Genomic DNA, 13,844 nt, shown 5'->3' with positions numbered 1-13,844 from the left:
GGGGCCCTCCGCAATTAATCAGCAGGGTGGCGATGACTAAAGGCATTTAATTATTCTTGTTTCCTTCATTTCTGAAGCTTCTGAAGATCAGCTCTGACTCAAAGAGGAACTTGAGTGCATATATAAGGGCTTTTTCTAAATTCCGGCTTCCCGATGCAAGGACTCGCAGGCCTGCAATGACAAGGCTTGTCACCTTGGGGGCCCCGAGCTGGCCTGCGCTTGCCTTCCATCCATCCATCTATCCATCCATCCCTCCATCCGTGCAGCAGGGATACAAGGGGATTTGCCGGGACACATCAGGCATGTAGCACCGCCGTCCCCTCTGCTTCCTAAAGCACCTTCTCTGGGGCAAGAGAAACAAGCAGCCAGGGAAGGCTGCAGGAAATGGCATGTGAGGCCTCACTTCTAACACCCTCGAAGGTCAGAAACACAAAGGGACAGAGCGAGCTTGTTCCTTCCCCAAGCTAGTTCAGGCCCTCGACCTTTCTTAGTAATGGCTGTGGAGTTAACAGTTCCACAGGGCACAGGTCCTCTCTGCTCCCAGGAGCTCTTGCACAATGGCTTTGCCTTAAACTGACAAGCTGCTGATGTTAAACTGTGCCAGGACAGGTGGACAGCCCATGGATTATACCATCAGCCCCTTCCCACAGCACATTTTCTTCTGTTCCCAGCACACTGCTGATGTACCTGTGCTGGCACAGAGCTTTCCACTATAAATACCCTGGGCTGTTGCTGTGTCTGGGACCCTCAGCACGTTCCCAGTCAATCCGGGAGCTGTAGGAACACCAATACAGCACCTGCTGTTAGTGGAGTCCCCACACCTCCTCATACAATGGGTGCCCTGAGGATCAGGGACACAAAAGAGCTTATTAAGTGAAAAAGATGAGCCATGAGTCAGTACTCACCCTCTGAGGAAATTAAAGCCATGTGCACACACTAGAAGGTTCCCATAGGCATCAACTTTCAACAAGTTTCCATAGTGGGTATCAAACACCAGGCCTCTGTTAAGAAAGCAATTTAAGATATGAAGACACGTGCATTGTAAGTGGTGAACATTTTAATAGCACTGCTTTCCAAAATCAGCTCTAGAACAGCTTGCTCACTTGGCACGGGGCATCAAAACAGCGTTGCTGTTACACAGATGGGGTCCCTACTGTCCCTCTTACCTGGCTGCAGGTGAGCAACAGGAGCCTGGCATTGCCAGGTGAAAGGTAAAGCCAATCTGCTCTCCATAGAATTGAAAATGGAACCGTTTAACCCAGCAGAGGCTTAGCTATGCACATCCCAGGGAAGATGGGGACTCCTTCCACAGAATCACAAATCTGACACCTGTGTTTGTGGTTACCTGACAGCCCTGCTGGGCTGCAAGGAAAAGCGAGGTGTGATAAAGGAATTTTCTCCCTCTTTTTCATCGCTCTGTCACAGACAGAACCAGATGGGGCATTTAACTATTACGCAAAATGCTTTGGACATTCCTCGTTCCAACTCCAGCAAAACTCTGTCTCACTTATTTAGTAGCCTCTGTCCCCTCCCTGGGATGAAGGCCATGGATTTAAAGGACTCTTCATCGCAGGTTTGTGAAGGGCTCCTCTCTTGTTATGGGCATGGGCGCACCCAGCAACAGTCTCGGTGTAGAACATGCTGAGAAGAGGGAAGGAAGGAGGCTGCCAGAGTGAAAACTGGAGCACCAGAACCAACAGAACCTCTGGTCCGGTCTTTTGTAAAGAAGCTCCAAAGGAGCCAAAAAAGCAAAATCCAGCACAAGTACAAGTAGAAACAACTTAGAGGTGCAGAGTTAGATCAAAAGCCTTGTTTAAAACAAGTAATGTCCTTTTTTATCTCTGCTACCAAAAGACAAAATGTAATAATTTAGTAACTTTGCACTCTTCACTTTTGGCATTTGATTCATCTAGACAAGTCAAATGGATTGGTCCCAGTCTTACTGTTGTTTGCTGTCAGCTTAATTTTCAGGATGTCTTATGCACCAGGACACTATTAATTAAAATCATTAAAGAAAAATGTCCTGAGACATTCCAGAAGGCTCATGGACAGTAAAGGCTCCTTCTCCCCTTGGTTTTGATTTAACTCCCAGTCCAATAGTGTCTGTGGTGTCTTAGCTTTGAAAGGTTCTCTTTGGGCCATGTTTTCAGCAGGCCTCTTTTCTTGCACTGTCCCACTTTGCTGGCACGGACTCACATGCACAAAGGCCCTCCACATACTGGAGCAGTCTGCTCCCTTCCCCCTTATCTGTGGACAACCACAAGCTCCACAGGCACAACTCTGAACACCTGGCCTCACATGGTGCCTATGAACTTTATAGAACAAATATTCAAGGCCTAGAGCAGGCTGGGTCAGTATCTGTAAGTCATTTACCTGGTAGGGAATGCAGGATCATACACAAAATTGAGCAGTTCATGAGGGTATCCAATGGAAACTAATCTTTCTACCGTCAGGTCAAATCCAAGAGATTCGTATTCAGGGGATTTATACACTGTACCAAGATGAGATTTCAGTTAGAAAATGTTGAAAACAGCTAGGGTGTTAAACAAGAAGGCAGTTAAAAGTAAAGTACCCATTTGCCCTCCTCCCTCCTCCACATCACACACTCCCTTCTTCACTCCTGCCCTTTGCTGCCTCGGGTCCCCAGCCCGGAGCTACGGTGGGATTAGCTCACACCCCAGGACTGCAACTGAGTGGAGCCACAGTTCAGGTTTCAGCAACAGAGCGCACCAGATGAAATACGCGTTGGTCTATCACAGCTCTCCGCATCAGGAAAACGTATTTCACACTGCAGCTCCGCTCCCCGCAGTCCCATTAGGCAGATGCACGAACACTCCCTGTTCCACCTGCTCCCATCAGGTTTTGATTTGCTGTGTTTTTGCAAAGCTCATGAAGAAACCAATAATTTTGGGAACACATGTATTCACGGTTAGAAAGCCTGAAATGCATCACTGCTGTGCTACTGTTACTGCTCTGGATACAATCCCAAAGCTTAGTATTTTCTCCAGATTTCATCCCAGGAGAATTTATATTTGCTGCAGACTATGTTAGCTTGAAGGTAGAGCTGTCAAGTTAACATACGACTTGCTTGTTAATAATACCATATGGTACTGTAAAAATCCGTTAGCCATTACCCCTGTGCATCAAAATACTATTCTTTTAAGCAAGCTTACTGTTCTCACATTTCAGAGGAGCTGCTCATCTGTGACATACACCTTAGCCCAATGCAAAAGACTTCAACCAAGTCACTCCTGCCATCAGGCCCGTCTTCTGCCTGCAAATGACCTTCTCATGTACTGGAAATGTTACTGCTTAATCAGATCATTAAATCAACATTTAAAAGGAAATAACTGTGTTTTTATGACAGATGGAAATCACTGTGTTCCTCTGACAGTGTGTTTACATTTCCTGCATTTCACTGTCTTAAATTTGTTCTAAGATGTAACAAGGTCAAATACAACTCTCGAGTGCAATGAGGGTTACCTTAGGTTCAGTAAAGCCCAACTGTCTCAAACACTTCAATATTTCAAATTTAGCTGAGTAAAATACAAAAATGTGCAAATTACACAGTAAGCTCATTAGAAGACACACTGCTTTTCCTGAGAGAGATCTGGCACATCTATGGGCCTCAATATATATATTAATACACATTGTCTATACTGCCCAGGTAATCACCACCATATATACACTGCAATACAGAAGATCAATCTGAGAGGAGAACACAAATATATAAATATTACAAAAACACTAAAAAGGCAAGGACAACAGAATAAAAGAGACTGTCAAAAGACTCGGATTATAGTAACCATGGCAGAGGGCTCCCGTATCTCTTAATAATCTAAAAAGCACCAGAATCCTAAGAATTAATATTCCCCATTCAAGTAACACCATTAAAAATGTAATAAGCAAACCTTTAATTTTCTTAATCAGACTAGTAAAACAAATAAAACCGTTATCAAAATCTTCAAGCATTATTATAGCGATGGCATACGTCAACAATAGGATACAAGATTGAACACACGTAGTCTTTTCTGTCCTTTAGCAGAGGAAGGGTTGATTGAGCAATTGATAGGAATAAGCAATCAAAATTACAGCTAATGAAGAAAGCAGTGACTGACAAGGCAATTCTGGGGAGTGAGCTAGAGTTGGAGGGAGCAAAAGGCAGTTAGGTGATGCACAACACTGTGAGTGACACCAGAGCACCATCTGGAAAAGGAATTCCTCTGATGCAGGACAGTAAAGGTACTTTCCAGAGAAAACAGTAATAAACACATCCATACATACTCTCAGAAAGCAAAAGTGCTGCAAATCTCTCTGTTATGTGAAACAGCCTCCAGTCCTCTGCGCTGTCCATGAAGCTGCTGAACTCCTCCTCATTAGCTTCCAGAGAATTTGACCATGCTACCAACCTATCCACAAAACATCACTCCAAAACAAAACATTTCTCCAAGGAAACCCTGATCTTCATCAACTCACCAACCATGGTGATGCTGCCCAGACACAAAGAATTTCAAGGAGCACATTGGCATCTCCTCTGGACAAGCAGAAGTGGTTCATCAACAGCTCCAGCAGAACCTTTCCAAGGCAACTGTAGAGCTTTCTGTTAAACAACCTGTGCATCTTGTTCACACTCCATCAGAGAACAGCTGTGGTGGGACGTGTGGCCAGCTGCTCACAAAATGCCCTCACTCAGTTTCTTCCTTTCTGTGTTTGCCCCTCTTAGATTTATCACTACAGACCTCCTTTCAACTCTGTAAGGCAACGAGCTGAAGCACCGGTAGGAAAAAGGCTGAAGAACAGGTATCAACCTCAGCCTTCATCATCCCAAGTCTCTGTTGAGGCAGTACTGCAACAGCGTTCATCTGAATGTTTCTTTTTGGAGGGCAGCTATTCCCCTTACCTCTCAAGCTCCAGATTTTGCTTTCCTGACTTGTCTTTGAATAAAACCAAACTACTAGCTCATTCATGCCTCTCTATTTTTCTACCACTCCACAGTATCTGAAAAACAAGAGCCTTCTCCTTGATATACAAACTAAACAGAGACTCGAGAAACTGGACTCCTGGAAACGGGAAAGGGACAATAAACATTGTTGAGTTACCATCATACTTATTGTTCGAGAGAAACTTTCCTTTAATTAGACACACAGCTGGAAAGAGACTGAGAGCTCACCGAGCCCACCTTGAGAGCACCTGACACCACAGCACGTGCTGCATCAATGGGTATGAGCCACAACCCACTGACATTTCTCATAAGCTGTGCAAATGTCTGTTTGAATAACATCAGCTTCCAGGCAAACAAACGATCCACCTCCTCCAGATCAAGTATGAACAGGCTAACACTGCTGCAACTGCGGCAGCACGCTCAGGGAAGACGCCCTATTTATATGCATTACTACCAAAAAAATGTATTTCAATATTGTACACAGGGCTGGCCACTCTCTCATTTCTTGTTTACTTCAATCATCTGCAAGAAAAAAAGAGTAGAGGACAGATCTGCAGCTGCATGATGAAAAAATAGTTTAAAATATTCCTGGGACAAACACCCTCCCTCAGACCTGGTTGCTGAGGCCACAACTGGAGATAATTTCTACGTCATGGCGATGCCATGAACTCAGCTATTTGCCATGCAGCGTCTCCCACACTGAGCTCTTTCACCCTCTACAGGCACCCCCAGCTCTGTGACAGCTGAGGAGGCAGAACCACAAACCCATTTTCAGAGCGTCCTTGCCCAAGATGACTCGCACATGGGATGACAGTAAGACCAAGGCACAATTTACATCTTATTCTGATTTATGTTTCTCTTTCTACTACTTGATGTCCATGTCTCTGCCCCTGGGCCAAGTCCTCAGCTCCAGAGGACCATGATATTTCAATAGTTTGTGTTCCAACACAGGCAAATGCTCGGGTGATGCAGGGCAGTCGACACCCAGCACTCATGGATTATGCAACCAGGGTGGAAAGAAAACAACCAAATCTTAAAAAACAAAACAAAACAAAACAGAAGCCAGTTGACAGCATTTCAGCCTCCCCATAATACCACCACTTGGCTTAACATTATACTATTGAAAGGCGAATAGCAGTACCCCAGGAGTGAACGTTGCAAGCCTTCAGGTCTGTGATGAGCGTGGGCATCCCTCACACAGTACGTGCTAGGAGGGAAGCCGATCTGGAATGAGCAGGGGTTGTGCAGTAAGGTATGCAATTCTCATGCATTTGTGTGATCATTTTTACCTTTGCTGCCAAGACACACACAGTAAACAATTTTATAGCCTTCCTGAAAAGGAAAAAAAAAAAAAGATCTCTACAGAGGCTCCAGCTTATGCAAAATGCTGCTGCCAGGATTTTAACTCACATGAGGCAGATGCAGATTCAGAGTGTCACTCCAGTCTTGACGGAGTTACACTGGGCTCCCCTGTTAAAGAAAAAAATCAGACTGATTTTAAAACTGCAACAGCTCTGTGCCATGTGGGACTGGAGCTCTGTCCTCTGGTAAGCTCAGAAGCCGGCCTGGCAGCTATTCCAAATACACTTACAACTGATTTATAGAAGAGGCACAGTTGGTAATCGTGCAACCTGCAGGCAAAATTCTGTCCTCATATCCACAAAGCAGTCTTAGATCATCAGCTCAGTGATAATTATGAGGAAGACGCTACGAGCGCATTGCCCAAGTGACAAAAACTCTTCGATTTCTCTCAGACACAGAGCAACTGGTTCAAGAAAGGGTCTTTTTGGGACTTTGCCATTATTATCCATTCTTCAGTCGGTGGCAGATTACTCCTTTCAAGGCACAGACTTCCACACCACAACACACCTGCACATGTTAGCACAGGACACTTGAGAGACTGAGTCAGGAGCTACTCTGGAAATCTGAGAAGAGAATTTTGCCCTACATCTGAAGGTTCTCCCAGCGAGAGCCTCTCACACTGGGTCAGCCTCACACAACATGTCTAAATTAAATTGTATACTTTAACACTTACGCTTGGGCTTTTATGTGCAAAGCATTGCAGTATAAACTGGTACCAGACCTGCACATAATGCTGTACCGTATTGCAGTGCACTGGTTTGCAAGCACACACAGTAAGAAGACCAGACCTATTCTGCAACTTAAGCTGTGCACAGAGTAATCGGGAATAACTTGGAGGTCCAATTTGCACTAAATACAAAGCTGAGTTGGAACTATGTTGCAAAAAGGATGGACAGAAGTATGCAGACCACCTGAAAGGCTCCTCTGAAAATAAGCGCTTAAAGCCTGTTTTGTTTCAAAATGAATAGTTGGGGAAGGCTGTAGCACATGTGACGGCTCTGTTTAAGCTGTGAGGAGGAGAAAGCCCTTCAGCGGCTGCCCATTTCTTTCCTTGTTCTTCCTCTGTGCACACAAAGATTTCAAATTCGAGCTGGGCAGCTTGTCATTGAAGATGTAACATGGTTTCTTCCAGGGCTTGTCAACACTTCTCACAAGCTGGTCATGGATCACAGGAGAGAAGCAGGAGCTAAAGGTATAATAACCACCCCCCCTTTTTGTGCTGCTTCAGCCACATCACTTTTGTGAGATCTATTTGCTGTCCCAAACCGCATGCCTGCAAGCCAGCCCTGCCTAGCCATTTTATTTCCCACCACTATGGGTTTGGTGCTGGTAAAATCCCTGAATTGAGAACAGTGCCAAGACACCGGCTTCGCACTCCACTGAGGCAGCTGTGAGGAGGCAGCTCCTCATGGCCAGCACCCCGGTTTAGGAAGGGAAAGGTGAGCTCGGGAGGTTGCTCAAAAACAGCAGCCCACAGTGAGCAGTTCCTCTGGGGGGAAGAGGCAGGGCCAGGACTACTAAATGATGACCTTAAGTTTTATTCATCCCTGCCTTCATTTTTTCCCCATCTGTCACACTCTTTTGTCAGTGTGCTCTCTGATGACGTCCTAGCACCTCCTGAAGGAGTTTCATCCCTTCCATCTGCCAGCTCCTCGCCTGCCTGCCCTCTCTGCTAGAAGCCAAAAACAACCCAGGGGAAGGTGCTTGCAGAGCCCCCAATCTCCCCCCGCATCGGCAGAAGGCCTCCCAGGAGCAGCTCCCTTCTGCAGCTGGTGCATCACCTGCTCTGAGCCCCCGGGCACACAGCGGCTCGAGTCCTTCCCCACGCAGGTGCCCAGAGCCCTGTCCACGCTGTGGCTTCCCCATCGTTGGCCTGGCCACTGAGAGTCTCTTGGGAATTCAAACACCTTCATCTACCCATACTGTTTTCACTGGCAGATGAAACTAATTAGCTTTTGACTTTCAGGTGTTCAGATAAGATCAGTATTTCGCAAACTAGAGGTGATGACCTTCTCCAAAGGGTTGCAAAAAGCTTTAACAAACACTGAATCTTCAGATATTTTACCTGCTATCTGGGTTCTCCAGAGGTCACATAAAGACAGGTAAGCCGAAAGGTGTACAGATAATGCAAGGGGTTTAGCCTTTTCTCTGAAGCACAGGAAATACAGCCCAGTTACTTTGTTTTAAGTCTTGAAGAAATGAAAGTAAAATAACTAGAAATAGGTTTTCAGTTGCTGCTTATTCACCAGTGAGTAAGGCATGCAAATCAGGCAGTTAGGGACATATATGGACAGGTGGGTAGCTAGTATTCAGATTTATATACGTCTCCAGCACAACATGCATAATTAAGCTTGTGCAAATACATTTCTGAAATTACACAAACCTGACTCAAACAGCAGGATCAAAGTGCTGCTCATTTTAAATGTTGATCCATATTCTGAATTGCACCACAAATAAATAATGCAACTGTGTACTAGAAATACATTTATATCAATGTTGTACTGATGAAAACTGCTTAGTTAAGGCCTTGAGGCCAAGATCTTCATTTACAACCCCATCCCCTGTAACAGTACAAGTATCTACATATTCTGCCTCAACAGTGTCTATCAAATGAGATCCCATGCTAGTGTCCCAAAATAGGATAGCTCTATCTCCAGAGCTCTCCATTCTGTCAACATCTCCTCTGCACATAGCCCCAAGGCTGAGCATTTAGTGACAGCTACCATCACGATGTCTGTGACAGTCACCCCGCCATGACCAACCAGACCACCGACTATTTCACACAAACACCAAATACTCATTCCATGACACTTCTGATCACCCAACCTGCAACTCCAGCTGAGAAGCCAGAGGTGTTTGGGACACTGAACTTCACTAAAAAATAAACCCTACTGAAGCAACAATACCAATTAAACATACTACTAAGTGTTAGGCAGGCATTTCACATAGTGCCATAGTTTGAGGAAAGTTTGTCCCAGATACAGTGCCAGAGGTCTGGGGATCCTCAGAAGTAAGCAGGTAGTGAAGAATGCTATCTGACCTCTCTATACTAACACTCCTTTCAGGATATCTATTGTATCATCTTTACAACCTGTTACAGAGCTAAGCCAGTTTTCATTGATTAGAAAAGAAGGGGATTTATACTCTAGAATACTAATGACTTCAGCTTCTGTGTTATGGGGTCTTTTGGAACCAGGGGAGGTGTTGTCAGGCACTATCACTGAAACATAATGAAAGCGAAATGGTAATGTTTCAAGCTACGCTGCTCTCTATGTTAAAATAATTCATCGCTTACACAGGAAGTAATCTGAAATGTCACGTTTAAGTTTCACACCTGGGTGTTAGCTTTCCTTTGGCTTTGACAGCGGAGTCAGACTGCCCAGCTCTGATGGGAGCCCAGGCTCACTCCTGGCCTGCACAACCTGGCCGGGTGCTGCCACTTCGCACTGGAAACACGGCAGAGGATTTTCTTTTCCATGAGAACTGGAAACTCCGCAGAGGTAACCGCACTGCGGGAGCCTCCGTGCAAACACGCCCAGTTGGCTTGACAGCCCCAGGAACAGGGTTAGGCACAAGCCTCCAGCTTCCCTTGCCTTGCGTTTCTCTTTCCAAAGACCTATCAAGTGTTACCTCAATTTCTGCCATGGCTGCTGCAGACGTTTTACTTCACAGCATCCTCGCCAGACACGAAGGGAAAAAGGGACACTCCTGGTTAAAGGCCTGGTTGCATACAGCCCTGGTTTCAGTTCATCTCTGCCCACGCTGCTATGTGCCTCCCCGCACGCAGGGCAATAGAGTCACGCACATCTGTGCTGTGCCCACCTGGGAGCTCGGTGCCTGTAAATGAACTGACAAAGTGGTAAACCTGCCTAATTGTAACCACAAGAAATCCTAAATGAAACCCATGGGACAACTCATATGTTTTCAATTAGAAATGTGGTGAATCACTGACTTGCCGTTTGTTTATTGACTTGCCTGAACTGTGACCATAAATGATTTGTGTAAGGTCAAAACAAGTTGAAAAACAGCCAGGAGCAGACCCCAGTCCTCCTGACTCTTGGGTGTTATATGCAAAGCAGAACTATAGTATTTGAATTTTCATAGTACCAAACAAACAAAATGGGTAGCAACAGTATGTTTTATTTCTTTGAATTGATTCAATTTTTCTATCTGAAATGAGAAGAAACTGCTGCCATATTGATTGTAATTTTAATTTACCCAAAGAAACCTTTTCAAACACAGAAGTATTCTGTGCACTAAGATAAAGCTAAGCTTTAAGCACACTTTGATATTTAATGTACCTATTTAATGTACCTTTTCTATTTCACTAGAAACTATGTATTTGTAGTGATGAGCAAACAAGACCTTGACAAAACCTCCAGGTGCATCCCAGGATATTTTTGTATGCTTAACACACAAGCTGCTCTGCCATGCATGAACAGCTACATCTTGCATTAAGCCTCTTGTGGCCACAGATGTTTTTGACAGTAAATCTGATAACAGGAAGACAGGCAAGAGTTACTACTCATCAGAGGGTTGGATCTTTTGGATCAGAGCTTCAGTGGTTCTCCAGCACCCTTTTCTGACAATGACAAATACAGGTTTTTGGGTGGAAACCAGCAAACACCTATAAAGAAGCACAAAGACTACACAGTCTCCAGGTGCAGCAGTGCCCACGAAGCAGATATGCACCCACTCTGCAGCCTAAGGGCGATGGAAAATTCCTTACCCCTAATGCTCCTGCAAACATCCCCAAGAGCACAGCACAGCTTTCAGCTCTAAAACCTCTAACCTGGAACCATATCACCTCCTGTTCTCCTACCCTGCATGCTAAAAGGATCTGTAAAGACAAGATTTGTTGTTGCTTCACGGACTGAAACAGAATTGTATGTTCAGCTTGGCTCTGAATTGCTGGATGTCTACACTTCAGCTTTAGTGTTGCATTCCTACTTGTTTAAGAAAAAAGTGTTGTCAAGTATCACCAGCTTTAACTCTTCCCAAAGCAGGCTTATTAGTGCTCTCATTGGTAAATTCCAGATATTTTTAGCTTGCTGCTGCTGCACTTTGTTTGTCTTCGATGTAACAAAGATTTAGGCTGTTTGGATATGCCTCAGAGGCTGGAAAAACAGAGCTTAGTGTTGGAACAACTTCTTCTGCTGAATAAAAATTCATGGCTTGAGGTAACAACAACAGCACTGAGGTCACATTTTGCATGTTGAGAGAAGCAATTCAGACAGACTCTGTATTTCAAGGAAACTTCAGTTTGTCTGTTTTAATAGTGGCATAACATTTCTTTGCACTGGAATAATATTTTAAAGATGACTACACGGTCACCCGTTCTTTTATGGGAATTTTTTACAGTTTCCCTGACACAAGAGAATCTTTTTTTTGTGCTTACAGGTGGCCTTCACAATTTACCTCTCTCAGATACAGCCCACTGGGAGTCATAATCCCATACTGGAAATATCCCTGCATTTCCATGGAAACAAACTACTGTGCCAAAATATCGGCTTAGTTCTTCAATGAAGACTTCTGAACAGGGAAGAAACAGTTGCATGTGCTTCAAGTTCAAGCATAATTTGCTAGCATCTAGAAATAAAAAGAAAATGACTTAAAGGTATAGCAGCCATTTATACACTATATCTAAGGCATTATTTAGGTTCATTAGTGTCCAAACAGACCCAGCTTCTTATTTCTTTCCATATTCACTCAAGAGACTGAGCCTCAAAAGCTACACATTTGTTTAACAGTGTGCACCTGGGCTTATATGTAGCACAAGTACCCATGCTGTCAATAAACCACATACATGAGTTTTGTGTAGTGTGCTAAAATAAGGCATTCACAAAGCAATAGCACACATGTGATCTCAGAGCTAAAGCCTTCTGTACACTCAGCTTCGGTTCCTCCTACAGAGGAAGCTGTTCCCGTCATCACAGGGGTATTTGCAACTTAATAGTACTTCTGTTGTGGTATTAAGATAGCTAGATAAGGGGGTCTATTACAGTCAAAAATACCTCCATATTTCCATCCATCCATCTGGCAAAGACAAGAACTGGCCATTAGTATACTAACAGTCTGTGGACCTAGTCTGGTGTTATTCTCATGTTTTTAAGAGCAAGAAAACAGAATATAGCATCTTTTGACACTTCCTTTACACTGTGAAGACTTATTCTTTCAGCAGCTTCTGTCTAACACTCTGATTCTTCAAGGATCCACAGACAGCAGATTAGCAGTTTGTCAGTCCGTGATTTACTAGGACAGAGCAAGCAACACATGTTTTCTCCACTCCTCATTCCCAACGCCAGCATGTGAGATCCCACAGCTCCAGACCTTGGTTTGCTCATTACATGGCTTTAAATGGCCAAACTCTGAAGAGCAGCAACACAAAGAGAGCACGGACAATATCCACTCGAGTACTGCATTGGTATTTGAAAAAATATCCAGCTCAAAGCATAGTAGGAACAACTCAGCTTCTATATCTGCCTTTAGCTTCAAAACACTAATGGCTAAACCAGCCTCTGAAATCTGCAAAATCTGCACCTGTTTAACTGGGAACGTGCAAATGTGAAAATGCAGACAGCAGATGTGCCACGATCAACGCATCTCTCATTTTTTGCTAGGACAGTTTGAAGGCTACTGTTGCCACTCTACCAACCCCTCTCTTTAGCCACCATACTATTTCTATATAACACAAAGAACTGTATTTTCCAGAGAACCAGGAAAGAAGCAGAACTGCTTAGTATCTCCTCAGAAAAGCCTCAAAGCCTGTAGTCCTTACATCATGATGAAACTGAAGACAAACCTTTAACCTAAGCCTTTTGTACTTTGAGCATTTGTATTAGACTCCATTGCCAATAAACGTACAACAACAGTTTCTAAACAGAAGAACAAATATTTCTTTGTACTTGCTTACAGTATGAGCTCAGGAGCTTTTTAAAGTACTCAGTTCAGCCTTTCCTATATAAAACTCCCATGTTTATACTTTGTTTCTCATCTGTGCAATCCAGAATTTTTTTATACAAGGTACAAATTCATTAGTTCCATTTCTTAGCTGTGGAAACCGAAACACAGAAAACTGACACAACTCAGCTACAGTAAAAATACCAGATCAATTGAACCAGTTCTCAATTCAGCTGCCACATTTTCTCCCAGATCACATGCAGCGACAAGCAAATCCTGCCTTCTGGTTGAGTGTATCTTCTCCAGAGTGAACAGGTAAAGAAACACATTTCAAAAATAACATGTGGGTGTGAAAAATTTCCCTCTCCTCTGAACTGCAAGGATGGCTTAGGCAGAAAAGCCTGCTTGAGGAAGGGGCAAAACCTGTTTATGCATATCACATTTTGGAGTAAGTTGGGAAAGACTAAAGCTGTCCTTCCCATGTCTTTTCCCATGTGATGAGAAGGGAAATGCTGCAGCTGAAAGCATTAGCCATTTTGCAATAAAATCTTTGCAGTGCACTAAATCTTGGCATTAAGTTGGCAATGTTTCCAGCACAAAAGCTATATTCCAATCAGATTATGTTGCATTAATCATATTT

The 13,844-nt window shown here is 44.0% G+C and overlaps 1 protein-coding gene across 6 annotated transcripts in view; it reads right to left on the bottom strand.

Moving 5' to 3' along the window:
- The window catches only part of NT5C2 (5'-nucleotidase, cytosolic II), a 61,885-nt gene that overhangs the window by 11,598 nt on the left and 36,443 nt on the right, over positions 1–13,844 (bottom strand). For all 6 annotated transcript variants that reach the window (XM_065639482.1, XM_065639484.1, XM_065639486.1 and 3 more), the window contains 2 exons: positions 2,374–2,491; positions 906–1,001 (listed from right to left, as the gene is read on the bottom strand). In XM_065639482.1, coding sequence (XP_065495554.1) covers positions 906–1,001; positions 2,374–2,491 — 214 coding nt within the window. The remainder of the gene's footprint in view (positions 1–905; positions 1,002–2,373; positions 2,492–13,844) is intronic.

Source organism: Caloenas nicobarica, chromosome 7 (genome assembly GCF_036013445.1).
Source record: "Caloenas nicobarica isolate bCalNic1 chromosome 7, bCalNic1.hap1, whole genome shotgun sequence".
Taxonomy (NCBI): Eukaryota; Metazoa; Chordata; class Aves; order Columbiformes; family Columbidae; genus Caloenas; species Caloenas nicobarica.
This window is presented reverse-complemented; position numbering and strand designations above follow the sequence as displayed.